At 36.0% G+C, this 19217-nt stretch overlaps 1 protein-coding gene across 1 annotated transcript in view; it reads left to right on the plus strand.

Moving 5' to 3' along the window:
- Positions 1 to 584: 584 nt before the first annotated feature.
- The window catches only part of LOC134656438 (limbic system-associated membrane protein-like), a 97519-nt gene continuing 78886 nt past the window's right edge, over positions 585 to 19217 (plus strand). Inside the window, exons 1-2 of the mRNA XM_063511971.1 lie at positions 585 to 896; positions 17817 to 17914. Coding sequence (XP_063368041.1) covers positions 17872 to 17914 — 43 coding nt within the window. The 5' untranslated portion in view covers positions 585 to 896; positions 17817 to 17871. The remainder of the gene's footprint in view (positions 897 to 17816; positions 17915 to 19217) is intronic.

Raw genomic sequence — 19217 nt, forward strand, 5'->3', positions numbered from 1 at the left:
CTAACCGAAAGAAATACATTCCATCCTTTTTCCTTGCTTTATCATTGTTATTTTTACATATTTTAACGGCACATTTCGTAATTGTTGACAACTTCACATTTGAGCGTTTCAAACAAGACTAAACGAAAAAGTAATGCATGATCTGTTTTGACATCACTTTTGTGGGGCCATTTTTGGCGGCTGATTGGGTATCCAGTTCTTTATACTATATCAATGTGTACAGGAGATATATCTCTTCCAAATGACCGAAGATATGGCTATTTTAAGTACCTATTTATTTATTTCATGTGTTTCTCTATTGGTAATTATAAATAATTGTTTATTTCATTTAAACGTCTTATTGTTATATTTTTCATAATTACATAGGAACTGTTAACTAACGTTTATTTCACTCGGGCCGTATCTAAGACAAATATTTTTTGGACAAAGTTATTCCATTAAACAACAAGCATTGTCGTAACTTAGTTATTTCTTGCTGTAAATAATATATTATAAGTAGTTACCTACATATAATAAATATGAAGAATCACACTAGGGTGTCATAAGCCGTGGGGTGCAAATAAGTAAATAAAATTGAATAATTTACGAGTGGGATTTACCGCGGAATGTCACGGGCAGGGTATGTCAAAATATAAAATAAAAGGTCGTGTCATGCGCACTGGGGGCTTCGGCTAGCGGGGCCCCAGTCAGTCGCCTCGCGATTACCGAACGGGTCTCTGTGTGTGCCTCCTTCGAAACTCGACCGTTCGAGCGCGGCGTTTAAAAATTTAAAATAAGAACACGTGCGTGCACATTGGACGGTCAGTTTTTGACAGTGTTTTGAAGTGTTGTGAACTTTTGTGGTATGAAATATAATGTTATTCGGTTAACGTAGGAAGTTTAAAAGAAAATATAAGGTTAGTTTCGTTTATTATAAAACTTATTTATATTTAGATTTCTGATATTTTTTTGTTTACTAACCTACGCATTTTGATGCCAGCTCCTATGTAAATATCACACAGTCTCATATGAATTTAAAAGTGCTTAAATCTATTCCTATTAAATAATTGAATTAACGTGTAAATTTTCAATTTAGTTACAGTTAGGTAATGGTTATTAGGTAGTTAGGTAATGTATTGTTAATTATAATTAATTCTTTATAAAAAAATCGGTGAAGTGCGAGTCTTAAATATGTATAGCTAAATGTTTAGGATGAGTAACGACGAAGCCGAATCTTTTCAATTGTTTAACGGAAACCATGAATATTCCATGAAAATATTAAGTAGTGAAGAATTTAATTTCCTACCCATTCCATACTTTGTCACAGTGACAATACTATAAGGTCTCTAGAAAGCGACTTCCATATTGATTGTCACTGTGACAAGGTACGAAATGAGACGGAAATTAAATTCTTTGACTGTACCTTAATGAATATAGTTTTAACCTTTTACATATAGGTAACCTAAATTATTATTATTTACCATCTGACAAGAGTTATCTATTGTGTTTATCCAAGAGCAAATTGAATATCCACTGCCTTGGGCAAGACTCGAACTTACAACAATACTGTTCAAACAATTAACCATTCTATGAAGCACATTTAAGATTGAGATTTTTTTTAGTTTCATTCAAATCAATCATTTTTTCTTAACTAGGCCTGGACTATTTATAAATTATCTAGTCTTAAAATTTATATTAAGTATTATATTATCGCCTAAAAGATATTTTATATTATAGCTGCAGGTGGATGTAACATAAGACTTGGGTATGGAACCCTAAAAAATATTCCCGTGTTCTAAATTAAAAGAATAATACTTACCAAAGTCAATTTGCATGTCGGATGGCTTCCGTTTAATGAATATTTTACGCTGTGTTTTTGGCGAAACCTACAAAGAAAAATAAAATGTAATTTTCCGTGTATTAGGTGTAATAGGAATTATGTTGTTTGAGTTAAAATGTTTATTTATTTACAGTAGGTACATATGGTGTTCCATTACCACACCCTGTGCTATTATAAGCACATCCGTTAGATTCAGTAAATATTCAGTATCTTTGCACTTATCAAAAACCGGCCAAGTGCGAGTCGGACTCGCGCACGGAGGGTTCCGCACCATCAACAAAAAATAGAGCAAAACAAGCAAAAAAACGGTCACCCATCCAAGTACTGACCCCGCCCGACGTTGCTTAACTTCGGTCAAAAATCACGTTTGTTGTATGGGAGCCCCACTTAAATCTTTATTTTATTCTGTTTTTAGTATTTGTTGTTATAGCGGCAACAGAAATACATCATCTGTGAAAATTTCAACTGTCTAGCTATCACGGTTCGTGAGATACAGCCTGGTGACAGACGGACGGACGGACGGACGGACAGCGGAGTCTTAGTAATAGGGTCCCGTTTTTACCCTTTGGGTACGGAACCCTAAAAATGACACAAAAAGTACAGTAAATTTGCTGCGTGACAATATGTAAGCGCCCTATTTAGACTGAAGTAGCATGAAAAATACAAACGTTTCCGAGAAAATACGATGGAAAACCATTATGCACTACATCTGTAAGTGCCTTTAATAGAGGTAGGTACTGACTCAATACTCACTTTACTGTAGATAAACTTTCGTAGAGTTGCACTCGTATTTGTAACAAAGAGTCTCCAAAGTTCAAACAATTACTTTTGTACTTTGAACTCTCGGCTGTACATTTATCCAGACTAACTAAGATTGACTGGCAAACTAAAATAATTACTTGACAGACAGACATAAACTTATGTACAGGCACCATCAATAATAATGGATCAGACTACGCGTCAAAAGTTCTACCTTTCTCTAATAACAAAACCAGATATGTTCTATATCTAGAACCTCATCATTGCTTGCCCTTATCCCATTCATTTGGGGTCGGCGCAGCATGTCTTTTTCTTCCATACCTCTTTTACCGTCATCTCATCATTCACTTGCGTTCGTTTCATATCATCTCTCGCACAGTCCATCCACCTTTTTCTCGGTTTTCCTTTCCCGTTACTTCCCTCCACATTAATTCGCAATACCTTTCACGTATTTTTTATGTATCTAAAACAATTAGACTGCGACAGATACTTTTAATATCTCTGTTCGTAATATATTGTACCAGCTAGGGTAGCAGATACATTACTTTTGGTGCGTTGTTTCATTCTCTACTGTTCATGCTGACTGTACGTTAAATATATAAGCTTGAGGTATACAGACTGGGCCCAAACTTGAATAACTTTAACAATTTCGTTGCCTAATGAAAGGAAAATTCATTCAAGCGCTTATGTGTAGCAAACTACTTACTTAAATCATTGAAATGTCTTCAGTTATTGATTCTAATCGTCCCTTTTTTGTGAATACCTTTAATTAACACATTTTCAAACATAAATATATTATTATAGATAGCCTACTAGAATATAAAACTTTTAAACCCCGAATCACACCTCTTGTTAAATAGTAAATATTTCAAATTTAGGTCCTAACTTCAACCGTTTACACTTCTTTATCAATATTTAAGTAACGGAACTGTTTTACATGTATGAACTTAAATACCTAAGTATTAGCTTATACACCCAGCCTTTAAAATTATAAACTTATCTACCCTCTGTTGCCGACGTTTCCCAAAATATTTCACGTTAGTTTTCCCAATGGATCTCGAACCTTTTCGTTCAATAACGCTACTGGGGTAGAATCATCAGTCTATGCCAAATTCTTGCGATGATACCTTCATCAAGGAAGTGTTGGATGGCGCGGTCGCTTTCAGGTTTTATGTAATATTTCAAAACTTTGGTAGTGTGTTTTATGCTAGTAAATAGTTTTTTAAGGGTGGTGTTCGCTGGTAGATTTTGTAGAGAATATTTTCACTATATTGGGTTTTGTAAAATATGGTCAATCATGTTAAGGGTGTATTTGTATATAGTTTTGATACTCTTTACATTATTGTCTATGCCTAGTTTTAAGTTCTTCTTTTAGGATTCCATGTTTAAATTATGAAGTACATTTGACTATTTTATGTTTTTATACGTCAGTGCGCATTAAAATCCCATACCAACAAGTCAACTGCTTGAGTTTTCTATTAATTTTCCACCTTTCCTAAAAGCTATCGAATCCCCTCCTCTTCAACGACAACATCTGCATATTTGATTAAGCTGTATTTTTTTAAAGCGTTTTTCATTAAAAAGACCATGTCAAGATTGTTTGTCATTTTTCTAATTTAAAAAAAGACGAGATAGGTACCTATATTTACTTTGTCTGTAATCGTTTCAAGTATTGTCGCAAATCGTTGAACTTCGTTTCAAACCCAATTAATAATTTATCGGATAACAGCTAAATTTTGTTGATGATCAAATATTCCCTTTTGCTCAAATGAACAACTAAAAACAATAACTGTCTTAAACTCGTTCATCCACTTAAATTGGTTTGATCCTCTCAGGAAGTAATACAGATAAATGTTTATTTTGAAAATAGAACGGTTTCTGAACGTTTGAATTATAAATATGTACAAGTCTCAGTAGGCAGATATTTTGCAATTTCATTTTGGAATTGAATGTAATATTGAAATGCGTTGTGTAAATACTTGGTATTTTACAGCTAAGAATTTTAAAGTGCTATATTTGCACGCTTTGTTTTATAGGATTATATGAGTTATAGAAGATTTACTAACAATAGACTGGGATTAAACGTAGTTGTGTTAAGCTACATAAAAAAAAAAACATTAAAATTGTACCTAATACCTAATCTAGTATATATTTGGGTAATTTCATATGCCGAATAATTCCACCCAATATTGATTTTCAATATCTTAAAATGGGATATTTTAATATATTGAAAATCACCCATTAAAATTAAGTATGGTGTATTTGGGTACCTACTTACGAAAACCGTCAGATAATTTCGAAAAGGGACTGCCCTTTTCATTGCCTTATAGAACAAAGGCCACCACATAAGTATTTGATAGGTGTACATGTTAAACCTGTTGTTTACCTCCTCCTACCTCCTGGTAGGTCTACCAACAATACATGGGAACAAATTGTAAATAATTATATGATGTGGGTTTTGCCATAGAGAAATAAGTAAGACAAGAGTGCTCACTCCATACATCAGTTCAGACTATTAATTTCAGTGTCTACATCTAGCATCGAGTAGCGGAACTATCAGTACTGCTACTTGACAATAGATGTCGCACCGACCGGAAAGTCTTATCTCAACAGCATAAGACTTTCCGGTCGGTGCTACATCTATTGTCAAGTAGCAGTACTGATAGTTCCGCTACTCGATACTAGATGCTAATAGTCTTTTTGGTACTAAAACTGATGTATGGAGTGAGCACTCTATGTATTTTTTTTTCTCTATGGTTTTGCAAACTTGAGGCTGATCCTGTTCTGACAAATTGATATGGTTATTATATAATTTTGATACGACCTTGAATTTTTTTTTGTTTTATCACGGGCATCAATAAGTGCTAACGAAATGCTTTATCAGACCACGAAGTTCGCAAATTGCGGGCATAATTATTTCTCTGTCACTCTAATTACGTCTTCATTGGAGTAAATGAGAAAGGTCCCCGTAATTTCGGTATTCGCGGTAGGCCCTCTGATTACATTTTGTGAGCATAAATGACCGTGAGCCGCTAGCGCTGATTGGTGCAGGTCAAGGTTGTATCAAAACAAGATGAAAAACGGCCAAGTGCAAGTTGGACTCGCGCACGAAGGGCTCCGTACCGTTACGCAAAAAAACGGCAAAAAAACACGTTTATTGTATGGGAGACAAGACAAGACATTATTTATTTGTAAACATAGGTAACAGTGTTGGATAGGTACCGTAAAACGGGGTGAGTAGGTTTCACGGGGAGAGGTGGGTTATGAATGGGGAGAGAAGGTGTGAGAGGGGGGTGAGAAGGGATTTTAAGGCTACTGCTACAACAATAATGTATTCCAATTTAAAATGGAGCTATAGTAAATACACATAATAAAAAAAATCGATCAAACAATCTTCCAAAATCACCTTTGTATGAAAACCCCTCTCACCCCAAATACGAGGCACTACGGGGTGAGGTGGGTTTTCCTCTTTATCGTCAAAGTTATGAAATGGAACTACCCAAAATAAAATAAAAACTAAAATACAAACGTCCGGAACACTTATTATATACACCATTCAGTTTTCATATGTAAAAATAAAATGTTATCGAGGTTTGAATTTCAGTTTTGACCCTACTCACCCCATTTTACGGTACAAAAAGTATTTGAGAACGCTATGTTTCGCCGACATGTATACAAATTTGAAATTAGGTATACACATACCAATTAAATTACATTATTACAGCGAGCTTACTTAAGTATATATTTTATTCTGTTTTTAGTATTTGTTGTTATAAAGGCAACAATAATACATCATCGGTGAAAATTTCAACTGTAGATTATGGTTCATGAGATGCAGCCTGGTGTGAACAGATGGAGAGTGGAGTCTTACAAAGTAATAGGGTCCCATTTTGAGTACGGAACCTAAAAACTAAATTAAATTGTTAAATTAGAATCTGCTTTACCTGAATATGAATCGTGTAGGTGATAGGTTTGTAAATAATTCAGTAAACGTGTTTTGCAAGGAACGTACTTATTACCTACTTCCTAAAATATTTTCTTAAAGGTCAGGTGTGGTATAAATAATAATGTCAGGTGTGATTAACCTTGTAAATGTAAACCACTTGTTTAATCCACGAAAACATTGCGTAATCAGTACAGTGAAGGGAACAGAGAAGTTGCGGATGCAGATTTTTTGACATCCGCGGATGCGGATGCGGATGCGGATGTCAAGATTAGGTGCTTAGAAAACGTCAAATATTAAATTTTTAGTATGTTTTTAATAAAAAAAAAACGAATGGTTTGGTATTTGAGCAAGAATATAGGTGCGTTATATTTAATAAACAATAACTTGGTCGACTTTTCTGGATCTAGACGATTTCGTTATAGGTAATGACGAAATTACCTAGCACTTACGCCGCCGCTAAGACGTTCCTGTACCGACTTGTTCGACATCCGCATTCGCATAAGCTCCGCATCGATTTTATGCGGATGCGGATGCAGATGCGGATGTTGAAAATAATGCGGACGTTCCGCGGTTGCGGATGCGGATGTTCGCAACATCCCTAGAAGGGAAATCGGGAACTGGTCGGTGACCCTGCCTACGAATTAGGAGGTTCAGAGTTCGAGTCCTGGTAAGGGCATTTATTTGTGTGTTTATCACAAATATTTATTGCTGAGTAAAGGATGACTCACGTTAGACCGGCCCATGTCCGGGCCGGAGCTTCCGGCGCTTACTTTTCTATGACAGATGACAGGTGACCACATGATGCTTTCCATAGAAAACGAAGCTCCGGAACCTCCGGCCCGGACACGGTCCGGTCTTACGTGAGTCTTCCTTAATGGATGTTTTCTATGTATATCCGATATTTAAAAACAACATATTTATATTCAACTCACTATTTCAGCAGTCAAGTCATACATCTGTACGGCTACGTAACGTAATTTACTTTCTATACATCTCGCTCGTACTCGCATATAAGTGCAAACGAGGTGTATAGAAAGTAAATTACGTTCTCGATAGCGTAAATGTCAGTTTTGACACTGTCAGTGACTCATGGTACGGGCTCTGTTAATAATCCAACTTGTGTAAATCCTCCAAGTTTAGCAATCCCAGTATCAATATTCGCCGCATTGACACCATTTAAATTATGGTTATTCGAGCCTCTGAAGTTTTGGTAATTCAATCCGGTTTTCCTATTGGTGGAATGTTATTGAGTTGAATATCCGATTCAGAGATGCCTGTTGGTTTTGATAAAAGGCAATACGGCAATTAGACTCGTAGCCAAAATACCATTGAGGTTGTGAATTGTGTAGATACATTTTGGAATATTCAATTTGTCTGTACTAATCATAGCTTACACAGATTTCAAAATAAAAATTATAACTGTTGTGTATACCGTCAACCGGGGTGAATATTAGGGACGGCTGGGGTGAATATCTACTCACACAAATTGAAATCACTTGATTGAAAATAACAGTAGATTTGGTATAATACAATTTGTGTGGGTAGATATTAAGAAATTGTCAGGTAAATCCCATTTTAAGGTGTGTCCCTATTCACCCCACCCGTCCCTATTCACCCCAGTTGATACTAATATCTATTTTGCCCCCATTTCTAACCGACCTCTGTTCATACATAGATCTGTCTTGATGGTCTGTTTATGGACATCTTTTATGGCTCCTCTACACGATGGGCCAGCGCCGGCCACTCCAAGGGACGCGCGTTTATGCGTTAGATCATAGATAAAGAAATACATAGAGTGCTCACTCCATACATCAGTTTTAGTACCAAAAAGACTATTAGCATCTAGCATCGAGTAGCGGAACTATCAGTACTGCTAGTTGACAATAGATGTAGCAGTACTGATAGATCCGCTACTCGATGCTAGATGTAGACATTGAAATTAATAGTCTGAACTGATGTATGGAGTGAGCACTCTATGTATTTTTTTCTCTATGGTTAGATGCTATCTCATTCTACCGCAAGGCTGCGTCCCTTGGAGTGGCCGGCGCTGGCCCATCGTATAGAGGAGCCATTATGTTAATTCAGATTATATTTAACCTGTCTGCGTTCCCACTCAAATAAGCCTTTTTATTGAAATAAGTGATAGTTACAAAAATATTATTTACCTACGTTTCTCGTACTAAATCCATAATTAAATTATTAATTGTTTTGAAGCGACCTGCACCAACGGTCAAAATTAATCAGCTTAGTGTAATAAATCGTGTAGAATATAAATTTTAACTGGTGTTTCGTGTTCTAACTCTTATTATTTAATGTGTTTTGTTTTGGTAGGTATAAATAGTAAAGCTTTTGGTTTTTTATGACGCATATTAACGCATTTTACGGCATAGGGTTGGAAATTGAAATGAATGGATCTGGGTGCTATAAATTGTACCCAACGAGCAAGAGAAATTATATTACACATAGAATTTACGTTTTCTGTCTCTGTTAGTAATAAGATTGTTCACTAGCTCCATTTAAAATACGAGTATTTGTTGTCTAACATTTGTAATTGAATTACGATTTTTTTTCATATGTAAGTAAAAATTTAATAGGTGTAATCAAGAAACTTTTTACATTGAATTTCGATTCGATATTGTGTATATACTTTTAATTCACAAATCCATAAACAGTCTTGAATTTTTTTAAAGAAAACATTGCTTACTATATGTTTCTTAGCTCATAATATCGGTAAAACTAGCTCATAGAAAGTAAGTTTAATGCTCAACCTCATAAACTCACTCACTTTGCAACATTAATAAAAGAAAAACGAAGACAAAAGTAGTTTATACGTTCACTGCAAATATGAGAGGTAATTCAGCTTCCAATCATGGTTCAATCCAAGATAATAGTTTCTGCTAACACTGCAGATCGAAGGCTCTTTATAAAGTAAAACTATGCTGACCATCTATCTAGGCTAAAATAGGTAGCCTAGATACTGGCTGAACTTTGCCCGAGGCTACATATGTCCGCGCCACGGTGTAGACTAAACTTGCTTGGAAGCTGATGTGTGCTAAAGATATTCTGTCTATTTTTAACCTATTTCAGCCTACTGATAATATGCAGTTTATACGTGCCTAAAGTAATACATTTAATACTAATATGTTTGCCTGCCGTTTAATTTTAATTGCAATACCATTAGGTGAATATAGCATGTATTAAGTGTTAAAAAAATCCACGCCAATTTTCGTAAATCGACATTTAACCTCAGGAGGTGCATATTCTAAAGATTCGACAGTGGAAATTTCAAATGTCTTAAGGGACAAATACTTACTTTTCAGGAGAGTTAAAATATGCAAATTACTTATAGAAAAATCGTTACTTGGTAAGTTTGTATCAATTTGTAAGTGTAAGGCCTGAGTGGACGCTCGAAGCGGAGCGTTCGGCGGGGCGTGCAGCGTGACGTCCGGCTCACAAGTAATTTGAGCAGCGTGCACTAAGGCCGCTCCTATACGCTTGCATTTGTTTAACATGCAAGCCGCACGCCCCGCCCCGCTGCACGCCCAACTCGAGCGTCCACTCAGGCCTTACACTGGTACCTACTTATATATTTAAAACGAAAGTTACCTACTGGCCTCCTTTGTAGTAGGTATAAATAAACACTCCGACTCCCAAAACGTTTACCAATAAAACCTTAAATTTATTCTACCATTATCGGCCTACCGCGCATTTTCCCGGTTTTTGTAAATCAATAATAGGATTCTGTCGTAGCGAAATACGCCAGTGCCAACGCTGCTTAGAGAAGCTTAGCTCAGAATCCAGCTCAATCCGTTCTGATTGCCGAGGCGCTTTTTTCAAAGGGACAGTTTCTGTTTTAACAATTTGATATGGTCTTCATCTTGTTTTGACACGAACTTGACAAATGCAAAGCCAAGATGACTAACGTTGATTTATAACGCCAATGGAAACTTAAATTTTATATGGAAATGGTCACATGACTTTTCGTAGCATCTGTCATCCCGGTACATTTTTTTATTCGTTTGACGTTTGACGATAAACGATTGTAATTTTGGCTGTCCCAGGATTCGTTCGTCGCAAAAGTCGTCTCATAATCTAAATCACTTCCACTTTTCTGTGCGCATAATACTTATGCCTGATACACGACTAGAGTTCATATCAAAATGAGAAAAAACCAGCACACTGGCCAGTCAAATTAGATCCATAAAAAGCTTTTCGAGGAATTAATTTCCGGGAAGCTGGAAATCGATTTAAGAGCCAACAGGAGTGGTCATTTCTCCATACAAACGTACTCGACTGTTTCCTCCGTGGGTTTTGAAGCTAGAGCAATGATTTTTTCAACACAGATTAATATTGTCAATATCTGTGTCGGACCGTTTTGCTTTTTTTGATATTTTTGTTTTTTAAGGCGCTAGAGCCCTTCAAAAATGGCCAAAATGGCCTAATTGACTATGCCGCAATGAGAGGCGTGCTATTCAAAACTGATATCAATTAGTCAAAAAAGCAAAACGGTCCGACACAGATAATGTCATAATCATTTATATTTCCAAATTTGGTTACGATTGGTTAAGTTTTGGAGGAGGAAACAGTCGAGTACGAAACCTCGACTTTTGAGATTTTTACGCAGGGTTTTTCGCCTTGTCCTTATCGCACTAGTTTTAGAAGCCGCTTCCGTTAGCGAGACGGGTATAATTACCTAAAATATTTAAATCTTAGCTCCTGTTGGCTCTTAATACCTTCATTTGGTCCTAAATGCGTGTAATCTGGTTTCTAACTTTTGTTTCGGCTGCACCACTTTTTAAATGTTATCAATTTACAATTTTAGATGCTCATTCGCAGAATTTAACCCTGTTTACTTAATACTGCATGGAATTACATTGTGTTCCGTCGGTCGTACCGACTTCGAGCTACAAGCAAAAAACTGAATAAGAAAATAAAAAAATAATACCTACACTAGGATTGCGCAAACTCGGATTACACGCATTTAGGACCACATTAATGTATCGAAAACGATTTTATCTTGAAAGTAATTCTCCGAAAAAATCTAATCTGATTGATCTAATATTATTTTTAAAACAGAATCGACCTCCAAAGCGTGAAATTTTTACTCTCGACTATCGACTATTTTTACAAAAACGTTCGCAGCTCCGATATCTAAAGTAGCGAATGAACTCTATAGCGATTTAACAAGCCTTGAAATGAGGCTCGGAGTTTGTATTAAGGTTTAATTTCACTTTTAATTAAATGGGGTCAACTTGAGTCGTTTTAAATTTATGGCTTTATATTGACTAAGCCCAGATGGTAATTTAATGGATTATTCATCGTGGATGAACACTTTTGAATTGAGAATTAGTAATAATGATTATCGATAGTAGTTCTTAATGTTATTGGACGTGCCTAGGTTTTATCAAATATAAATAAGAACCGAAATTCAACGGTATTTGAGTAGGTAGTAAGTAGGTACTCGTAATAAATAGTGCCGAAGATAGGTTTTGAGCTCAACTTTGGGTCGAACATTGGTTCGAATTCATTTGAGTTTAGTTATAGTTGACCTAGGGTCGATTTTTCTTTAAAATTTACGTAAATTTATGATTTTTGGTCGAAATAAATACACGATAAATATTAGATCTAATACGCAGCACATTACTGAACTTGTAGGTACATATTATTATGTATTATGGTTGTATGTATGACTGTATGTAAACAGTTTATTGTATATTAGACAGATTACAAACACAATAAAAACAAAATAGGTATATACAATGTACAAAGCAGAACTTATCCCTAAGGGATCTCTTTCTGTCAAACTTTGAGCAAAGTAAATTATTATATTAGAAAAGTAATTAATTAAAACCTGTAATCTGGATTATAAAATAAGCATATAAATATTGATTGCGATATTGTATACCATCCCTTTCCCAATTGACTTCTCGCCGCAACCGTATGCCGCCCTAAATTGAATGTTTGCTTTCAGACTCAGAATTTACCAAGAGCTTTGAATATTTTTCTGTGCAAAAGAGATGCTCCAGCGTTCGACAGACTGAAGCATAGATTACTTCAAATAGACGTCGCATTTTGAAAGACGGGCGACAGCGGACTGTGCAGCTGCTTCCTGCCGTCCATCAATTTTTCCCGTTTTATTTTTTAAAATCCCGAGACAAAATGTATGTCAATTAAGGTGTGAACCTCGTGATTTGTGACGAAGTTTCTTAGAGCTTTTTACTACTAAGGGTCCATCCATTACTATTTAACTCATTCTAGTGTAATTCCTTTACTTATCTATAAAATTCCAAAAAAGGAATGTTTTCCGGCTGCCACTTGACTGTCGCTCACGTAGTGTATGTATACTAAATTAGAATGTTTGTGTATGACCTGGAAGCCAATTCCAACTTACATTGCTACATCAAAATGATATGTAAATGATTTCAGTCATCCATGCATCTCGCTTGCTTTAATACATGTACGGACAAGTACGAGCGAAATGTATAGTTTAGATAACATTTTGATGTTACAATGTAAGTTTTAATTGGCGTCCTGCTTTTTTGATGCCACAATGTAAGTTCTGTTTGAATTGGCCTCCTTTGATAAGCACCATCTAGTTGATAGGTAATCTACGGTCTCAAAGCGGCTCAGGAGAGCTCAGGATACAGAATCTCACAAGCAATGATTGCACAAACGCGTATGTAGCAGGCTCTCAAAGACCTCCTTTGATCAAAGAGTTTTGGAGGCGCGTGAATATTTTCACATTCGAGTATCGGCTATTCGGCTCATATTTGTGTCATTACCTATCGTAAGCATAGAGAAAAAAATACATAGATTGCTCACTCCATACATCAGTTTTGATACCAAAAAGTCTATTAATTTCAGTGTCTACATCTAGCATCGAGTAGCGGAACTATCAGTACTGCTACTTGACAATAGATGTAGCACCGACCGGAAAGTAAGCTCAACAAAATAAGACTTTCCGGTCGGTGCTACATCTATTGTCAAGTACCAGTACTGATAGTTCCGCTACTCGATGCTAGATGCTAATAGACTTTTTGGTATCTAAACTGATGTATGGAGTGAGCACTCTTGTCTTACAATATTTATCTATGTCGTAAGTCAATGAACTCAATTGAACTTCTTCAAATGAGACATCAAAGACATAATTATGTAGTCTTTGATTATTTTGCTTTTTGCGAATATAAAATAGAAGCTTGTATCCATTTTTGTTTTAATTGTTCTTTTATATTAATGTTTCAAACGAATCGCATTAAGTACTTCTTATATTTTATTACTTAAGGATCTTGTGACACGGAACTCAAGAAGGACAGAGGGTGAGAGGTAGTCTCTTTAAAATTTACAACACGTGTAGGTACACGTGTTGTTCTGCTTTGTGTTTTTATTATGTTTATAATATGTCTAATGTTGGTACAATAAAGTGTTTACATACGGTCATACATACATACAAATTTTAGTGACTTAGGTATACGTGTACTCACTTAGGTATGTGAAACAGATAGCTTTCTTGAGCAATAACATTTTTTTCCTGTTTTTACGAAGATACCTTAAAATCTGCTCGCAAATATAATTTGTATCTAGCTGGATGGATTTCAAGGAAATTTTAAAACATTCTTATCTCTAAATTTAATAATAGTACAGACCGTTTCATACCGAGACTGTTCTACATTTTGATTTGATTGATTTCACTTTTCTAATCTCTTTTACAAAAAGGCATTTTTATGTCCCCTTTTCTTCATTGATAGAACACCCGCGCTTTTTGCGCTACCCATGCCCTAAAGCAGTAGGTACAGACCACACCCTAGGTAGCCTAGGTGGTTTGGAATATGCGACCCGGCTTCTGAGTTTTGATTGTGACATGACATGTGTCATGACAATACTGCACGAAATGCTGCAGGTTTATGTGTAGCTTTAGTTATGCATAATGTTGTTTATAGTTTCGCTTATAAAATGTGCAATTACAGTTTAAATAGGCTCTTTACTATTCAACTTCTACATTAAAATTTACACTTTAATATGGCCCATTCATAATTGATGATTTATTTTCTTGTTCTAGTTTATGGTATAAATAAATAAATAATAAATATTATAGGACATTCTTACACTGATTGACTAAATCCCACAGTAAGCTCAAGACAAGCTCAAGAAGGCTTGTGTTGTGGGTACCTACTCAGACAACGATATATATATAATATACAAATACATAAATACATAGAAAACACCCAAGACACAGGAACAAATATCTGTGTTAATCACACAAATAAATGCCCTTACTAGGATTCGAACCCAGGACCGCGGCTTAAAAGGCAGGGTCACTACCCACTAGGCCAGACCAGTCGTCAAAACCGATAGTCGTGATATAACCCATATCATGTTCAAACAAAAGTGCTGTCACCTCATTCATAAAATACTTTCATCCGGTCAGCTGGTCTGCATAGTTACACATGCCACCACCATCGTTTTCTATCCTTCATCCCTTTGAAAATCTTATCCACTAAAACTATTTGTTTTTCGACCTGTTTGCAATGATTTATAACTCAGGCACAGAAATAAATATGGAAATATTTTTTGTGCTCCTTAAGTATGAGTATAACCTATCTATAGTTATACAATATCATTGCCTGTTTGTGTAGATCTCGTGAGTATAAACTGTATAATACCTACCTATATTAATCGTTGATTGCTGACTCTAAATACTGCTGGCAAGAACTTTCTCTAAGAGCTATCAAAGACAATATTCGCTTAATGACGCGATACCCGTAAGTTCATGGATTAATTCTTAAGGCTCGCGCGAAAAAAAAGGCATAGCCGGCATCATTAGTAGCGGATTAACAACACGACAAAAGTATCTGCCACACTGGAATACTTTACTTACAATCTACTATATTTGTTCTAAATGTAGACCAGGCGGTCTAGCATGAGTTGCGTTCTCGCGCGCGACTCCATACATCTGGCGCGACTTCAAGTATGGACTCGCGCGCGAGAACGCAACTCATGCTAGACCACCAGGGATATTGCGAATATCCGCATCCGCATCCGCAACCGCGGAACTTCCGCATTATTTTCAACATCCGCATCTGCATCCGCATCCGCATAAAATCGATGCGGAGTTAATGCGGATGCGCATGTGGAACAGGGCGGTACAGGAACGTCTTAGCATTGGCGTAAGTGCTAGACTCCTAGCTAATTTAGTCACAGTCAAGCGTGAGTGGGACTTAATGTACGGAACCCTTGGAACGCGAGTCCGACTCGCAATTGGCCGGTTTTTTTTTAATAAAAATTACTAAAATATAATATTTGACGTTTTTTATGTATTTATCTTGACATCCGCATCCGCATCCGCATCCGCATCCGCGGATGTCAAAAAATCGGCATCCGCAACATCCCTGATGTAGACATGTCTATATCTTTACAATATTTAAAGCTTTCGCGTTTTGACACATACCTATTAACTCTCTCTCACACACACACACACACACACACACACACACACACACACACACACACACACACACACACACACACACACACACGCACATTCACATTCACAATCGTCGGGTGGTTGCACAAATCTCTGTTTTGACAATTTGCTGGGACATCAGTTAGCCGCGACCACGACCAGTGAAACCTGTGTTGAAGCGTCGGTAAATAAAGGTAATAAAATTAATTCCGCGATAGACCCGTCTAGAAATGTGAGTTAAATGCCTATCTTGATATGAAATATTAAGATTTTAAAGATTTATCTCACTTTGTTAAAGAATGGTAGATATTTTTCACGCGTAGTCTGCTCCGCTTGATGCTGACTGTACAATATTAAACAATTTATCTGTGTTATGTACAACAGGGTATTTGACATTTTTTTTTATTTGGAAGTAATTTTTTTTTTTTTTACTTTAAGGTCTTGTATTTTTTTAATATTCCCGATGTATTGTGATAAATTGCTCATTTTCTATCTATTTCACTAGATTAAGTTATAAAATTCAACACGTGTCAACAACCCTATAAAGAGTTTATATGCACAGTCACCTGCCAGCCTATTATGGATAGCTTTATCCATCTTTATCCACGTGATAAAATAACTGTCACTGTTTAACACCGTGGGAAAGAAAGTGACGGACACCGTTTTATCACGCTGTCACGTAGACAAGAACGACCATCATATCCGTACTGCAATAATATGTTACACAACGAAGGCCACAAAAATATTTGACGCGATTTTATTTGTAGAGCCATAAGGGGGTGTCACATATTTTTGCGGCCTTCTAAGACTAATATATTATTGCAGGTGACTGTACATACAAAAACGTCGTGAAAGTAGGGGTGTCAAAATTGACAAATTTAATATAGAATCACCGGTGTGAGAATTTCCTCCTGAGTGTAGGGCTCTATTATAACTCTCTCCGCTCTGATTTCCAGTGAAGATTCGCTTTTCCCCGTTCGATCGAGCCGCGGAAAGGGGTGAGGTCTCAACTGGATTGATTTATAGTGTACCCAATCGGATTGAGAGGAGCGTGTAACTGAAGTATATTATTCGATCCTTTATCTAAAATATACCTGTGCAAGTCAATACTTAAGTACCTACAAATTTATTTCACTCTAGTTTGTTCTACATAGATAATGTTTTAGTGCCATAAAAATAATTTTATTGAAGATTATGCCATTAATAAATGAAAATCATAAATTCATGTACTTATCGTCAGACATTTTTCGTGAATTTAGGTACACCTTAAAATACCAAAATATTACATCTAACTTCCGAATGCCTGAGTACAAACATGTTTCGAGCAGGAGTCCATAGTTTAATTTCCTTTATTGAGATTATTACCGATTTAGCCTTTATTAATACAAGATAGATATCAAACGTCCAAATGACCAAAATGAGAGAAGTTGTGTTTTAGCGATTAATGATATAATTAGTTACATACCTATAATTATGTTTCTATTGCGAATTCTTATTAGGCACCTATAACACATCATAGTTTTACTCATAATAAAAAATACAATATTACCCACATAATTGGTTCTGATATAACTTTCTTATTTCTTTGCCAGTCAGTGATAACAAAAGTTAGTGGAACTACTAACGATGAATTAAGGAGCTGCCATCAAATCTTTCCTAGTTTCCTCTTCAACTAAATATTATTACTAATTTATTTACTACTCAAATATGTTTACGTATTGTTATAAGTTCTTGTTTCCGTTCTCGAGTGATATTTGTTTAGTATGTTCTGTTATTTGTGCGTAATTGCTGTTTTTATTGGACGGAAGGATAATATTATTTGTTGTTTGCAGTGTCGGAGACTTCGGAAGTGATTCGGGTTGATAATGTGAAAATATAAGAGCAATCATGATGAGGGTTGCTGCGCTGCTGTGCTTATTTGGATATTTAGGTAAGTTCTTTCTAATTTAATTACTAGAAAAAGAGTAAACATTTTTTGCGTCTTTTTATTGAAAAACGCTAAAATAGTAACTATTACTTATTGAAACGACAATAAAATGTAAATGAATATAATATAATATGCTACTTGTATATACGAGTAATTGTTACATATTAGCTACAACTTATTTTTCAAAAGTGTTTACCAATAAAAAGACGTGTCAATATCGTTTATCTTCTTCCTAATGCTAAAACATATTATTTGCTATCTCTTCATTAAAATCAATAATCGAACTATAACGTGTAGTGGAAAATTGTCTACGTCTAACTATTTTTATATTTCTCTACATTTTGTAATGTAAATTTATAAAAACACGCCAAACACGTTCTTTGTAACAATATGAAACTACAAGTATTTTTATATCTCCATTCTTTAAACAAGTACCTAAGAAACTTTTTTTTAAATAAAATGGGAACACGCCATTCTGCTTCCACTTCACCAGACTTGTAGAGTATTTTCAGTTTAAATATTCAAGCATTTGCATCGCATTATACGGACTACGAATCTACTTAAAATTTTAAACGGAAAAAAGATTATTTCATTACTTTACTAAGTTATTCGTAGGTACATAATACTACGCTACTGTTTTCTTATGCAGCTGAGAAATAAAGGTACAAGTTGTAACCCGGAGACGTGTCGCGACTGCAGACGACACGTCGCTGCGACACGACTGGTTTCTATGTTTTTCTATGAAATACCATTCGAAGTCAGCGACGCGTCGCTGTGCGTCAGACGACACGTCGCCTGACCGCAGATCAGGCCGCGTAGCCAAAGTGCCAATCGCTTACGCTCCGTAGCGATCGAAACGCAACTGTCACTGTCGCACTAATATGGAAGAGTGATAGAGAGACACAAAGCGTTTCGTTGTCGTAGCGATAGCGATTGTCAGCTTGGCTAGGCCGGCAGGCCGCGTAGCCAAAGTGCCAATCGCTTACGCTCCGTAGCGATCGAAACGCAACTGTCACTGTCGCACTAATATGGAAGAGTGATAGAGAGACACAAAGCGTTTCGTTGTCGAAGCGATAGCGATTGCCAGATTGGCTACGCCGGCTGTACGTAACGCGGCGACGTGTCACAAAGACACGTTGTCATTGAAAGGACGTGTGTGTGTGACTTAGACTGCGTAAAAGTGACAAAAAAAAACGCAAAAAAATGTTTTGAATGTCATTGTAATTTTTTTATCGTCAACGTTTTTAGTGTTCCGTAGTCAACTATGAACCCTTATAGAACTTCACAATTGATAGCTAATGGGTGG

The sequence above is a fragment of the Cydia amplana genome, chromosome 18 (assembly GCF_948474715.1).
Source record: "Cydia amplana chromosome 18, ilCydAmpl1.1, whole genome shotgun sequence".
NCBI lineage: Eukaryota > Metazoa > Arthropoda > Insecta > Lepidoptera > Tortricidae > Cydia > Cydia amplana.